The sequence below is a fragment of the Anneissia japonica genome, unplaced genomic scaffold (assembly GCF_011630105.1).
Source record: "Anneissia japonica isolate Jap-2015-1 unplaced genomic scaffold, ASM1163010v1 scaffold1594_len1068242_cov183, whole genome shotgun sequence".
Lineage (NCBI taxonomy): Eukaryota > Metazoa > Echinodermata > Crinoidea > Comatulida > Comatulidae > Anneissia > Anneissia japonica.
Genome location: NW_022722535.1, coordinates 308,034 through 312,281, shown reverse-complemented (window position 1 = coordinate 312,281; position 4,248 = coordinate 308,034). Strand labels below are relative to the sequence as shown.

Below are 4,248 nucleotides of genomic sequence, written 5' to 3'. Positions count from 1 at the left end.
TCATTAGACCTTGTGCTATAAAGCTCATCATTAAAAGCTTAATTGGACATAAAATTATTCTGCCTTTTTTTGGCTGATACTACACATTTTTAGTTTATTTCTTGTGCAGAAAAGCAGCTTTTTGAAAGAAAGCAGCTTATTAAATTACTGTAGTATTTTATAATTAAAAATTATAATTTTTAACATTAAGTTCCCCTATCTTATATTTGCATATAGACCATAAAATCTGGTATTCAACTTAGGGATTCTTGCATTAAAACGTATGTAAACTGAAACATTTTTATCTGTGTTTTTGGAAGTTATTTAAGTTTTTGTTGAACGATTTGGCCATCTCATAGTCATTACTTTGTCTGCATCTATTTTGCAACTTACGTAGGCCTACTACATGCTTATTTGATACTTATTAACGAAAAGTTTAAAATCTTTAGAGATTTTAATTTTTTTTTTTCTCTACAGACGGTACCTATAATTTAGGACTAGAGACACACTACCTCTGTGGTGGATTTAGGATTTTCGTCAGGGGTGTTACAAAAAATGTTATATGGTTTAAATCAGCACCACTATGGGAGTATTGTCTCGTCATGACACAGGTGTGGTTGATGAACTAATATTTTCAGTCAACCGTGGTCAACAGTAACCACAAACAATGGAAAAACGCAATCAAACAATGCAAACCTCAACCCAATGTATAACAAAAACACAAAATTATGCATAGGCCTATAATTTGATCTCTGGTTATTTTATTACCTATATTGTCGCCCCTTCCCCTAACCACCATTTAAAATGTCCGAAGGAAAAAAAATCATGCTTAAGTAGTTAACAATCATCTCATATCACCTTTTTTGCGACTCAGGGATTTTCAAATTTAACTCAAATACAAAATTAGAAATTAATAAATATGGTATGTATCCTTATATTTAAGACATCGACCGTGTGGTGCCAACCTTTACTCACCCCATTCGTTTCTGGTTAAAGCACTAGCCACAGGGTTAAATTCAAACGTTGGAATTTTTTTAGTTAAAGGTTGAACCGTTGGCTTTGAAAAAATAGTAACATTCTACGGATTTTCTGTATCATGCATGTCTATGAGTACATGGGTGGTGGGGTGGGTGGGGGGAGGGGTGTTCTACGGTTGTTAATAAGACATGAGGAATTGTTCATTGATACGAATCAACTTGGAAATTGTTGAGTTGAGAATCTTGTTGGCTTATTTAAAAGGGATTCATTGATTGTATTTTAAAATCAATACCCCATCAGTTGCAACTGAAATATATTAAACTATGCTACCTCACTTCCTTTTCAAATTACAGTGGGAAATCCCACTGGCCTATACGGTACATATTTGGGAGCTCTTCGTAATTTGACACGTACTGTTATTCCGTTTGAATAGCTTGATTGTGAGTGTGTTCAACCAACCCTGCTTATAACCGAAATGTAAGTTGTGATTTAATCAGTTAATCACAGAATGTTGTTTACTATTACTACAGTTATGAAGTTGTGCAATTAGTAAAGCTGTGCATAGTACACTAGCGGAAAATTATTATACGAAGGTTAGATTTAATGTTTGAAAAGGTCCACGGAAAAAGATCACTAATCAGTGTATTTAAATGCATAGGGGGAAATTATTATACTTAGGTTAGACTTAATACCGCAATTTTTTCAAGCATTAGGCTAAATCTAACCTTCGTGTAATCATTTTCCGCTAGAGTACTATGCTAATTGGAGCAACTCCCTGTTTAGTTTTGCATGCGATAGGAAGGGCCACGGAAAAAGATAACTAATCAGTTTATTTTTTTTGCATCTGTTTAAACTATAACTCCACAGCTGTTTTATGTAACTAACCGTAATTAACATTTTAATTATAATACAGCCGATGTAGGCCTACAGCGAATTTATGCACTACAGCTTTGATTATCACGTGACTGAGTAACGGCATATAAAAACCACCAAGTGCCGGTGGGGGAAAGAACTGTTTGTTTTTAGTTCTGTTTGGTATTAGGAGCCTAGGCGTTGCAAAGCAAACTTAATAAAACACGATGGTCTTATCGACCACAAAATTTGTATATTGGCTACATAACCAGTGATAAGTGATTTCATTACAATAGGATTATAAACAATCCCAACTTAACCAAAAAGATGTAGTAGAATTACTTATTACATTAAAATGCTTTAGGCTTACTGACTGAAATACTGTACGATATATGGCACTGACTCAAGACATACGGTACAAAAGAAAGTCGATACCGTAATGTATTATTAGGAACTAGGCCAGTGGAGTGGAGTAACGGAGAGGCAAGGAAGCCGACTTCCCTGGGCCCTACCCAGGCCATAGAGGGCGTATTTTTTATGTTTTTGTTTTTTAAAGTTTAAACTTTTTAAGCATCTAAAGAACCTCGCTTGGTCGATTTTGGAAATATATACCACTGACATAGAATTTTCTGAATGGACTATTCTATTTTTTTTTACTTCTCTGTAGATGTCTAAGCTATCTGCGACCGTATTCGTGATTCTACTTTTATATACGGCTGCCCAGCCTGTAGCAGGTAATGAATTGTTATGATCTAAAATACTGTAGCATTAGTGTGTATTTATTATGCGGGTAAAAAGGCTGTCTCTTATCCACATCTAGATGTGTATAAGAGCCAGGACATGAGGAATTGTTCATTGATACGAATCAACTTGGAAATTGTTGAGTTGAGAATCTTCCTATCCTTTAAAAACTGAAAATATGATAATTGTTTTCAGGGTTCAATTTTCTGCTACCTGCAGCGGGGGCAGTTTTTGGTGCACTAACGGCCGCAGGTATTCCATCGCTTCTGGGGTTTGGTGCAACCGGTATTGCTGCTGGAAGCGCAGTAGCTGTGATGCAGTCCGCCTCAGCGATAGCTGGCCGAGGAGGAGTAGCAGTGGGCGGCGTGTTTGATATGCCAATGCCGTCAATCGCATTGCTGGCTGCAATATTTGGTTTGGGTGCAGGAGCTGTCGCCAATAATCTCGATGACGACGATAATCTCGATGATGACGACGATGACGAAAGATAAATCGAGCATGCGTATACCATCATTAGACCTTGTGGCCATAAGGCTCATCATTAAAAGTTTAATTGGACATAAACTTATTCTGCCATTTCTAATGGTGGTTTTTCGTTGTTGATATAAACAGGTTGCGGTCTTCTGATTGGCTTAAAGTTAAGATATGTTGCTTTGTTGTCCAATGGTCTGCACATTTTTAGCATTTTTTTTTTTTGCATATAAGCATCTTCTTGTAAGAAAGCAGCTTATTAAATTATGTAGGTGGTGGTTTTTAATTAAAAAAACATATATTTAAACATAAAAATGAACGTTACTCCCTCTCCATTTGCATATAGACCATAAAATAGGCTGGTATTCAACTTAGAATTTTTTGCATCAAAACGTCTGTAAACTGAAATAATTTTATATGTGTTTTTGGAAGTTATTTCAGTTTTTGTTGAACGATTTGGCCATCTCATAATCATCATTTTGTCTGCATCCATCTATTTTGCAACTTACAGTACTACATGCTTATTTGATACTTTACGAAAAGTTTGAAATCTTTAGAGATTTTTTTTTCTCTACAGGCGGTACCTATAATTTAGGACTAGAGACACACTACCTCAGTGGTGGATCTAGGATTTTCGTTAGAGGGTGCTGCAAAATATTTTATATGGTTTGAATAAACATCACCATGGGAGTATTGTCTCCTCATGACACAGGTGTGGTTGATAAACTAAGTTTTTCAGGTCAACAATGATAGACAATAACGAACAAATGGAAAACGCAATCAAACAATGCAAACCCCAACCCAATGTATAAAAAAAGCATAAAATTATGCATATAATTTGATCCCTGGTTACCAGGGCAGAATCCACAGATGTCCGAAGGGCAAGGGATGGGGGGGGGGGGGGGGGGGTTCGGGGAAGATGGCCGATCGAGAGAAAACACTCCCCTAGGGGTCCGGGGGAATGGCCTGGGAAATGTTGTTTTCTAGACGCCCGGGATAACCTCTGAGGCGTTTTGGGCGATTAATAATTTATTTTCCTTTATTTTTTTTAATGTCTTTACTTTCCAAAAGAGGATGGGCGGAGGTGTTTGAGCAGAAACCCGCATCGAGCTTTAGGCTTACGTAGCTGGAACCTCTATTTTATACCTCCATGGTTAAAGCCTACATAATTTGAGGTTTTTATGTGTCTAGATGTGTATAAGAGACAGTATATATATATATATATAA

The 4,248-nt window shown here is 36.5% G+C and overlaps 1 protein-coding gene across 1 annotated transcript; it reads left to right on the top strand.

Moving 5' to 3' along the window:
* Positions 1 to 6: 6 nt before the first annotated feature.
* LOC117111940 (interferon alpha-inducible protein 27-like protein 2A) lies at positions 7 to 3,892 on the top strand. The gene is made up of 3 exons (XM_033254987.1): positions 7 to 1,434; positions 2,477 to 2,543; positions 2,746 to 3,892. Exons 2-3 carry the CDS (start codon positions 2,477 to 2,479, stop codon positions 3,039 to 3,041), a joined length of 363 nt encoding a protein of 120 aa, XP_033110878.1. The 5' UTR covers positions 7 to 1,434; the 3' UTR covers positions 3,042 to 3,892.
* Positions 3,893 to 4,248: the final 356 nt, after the last annotated feature.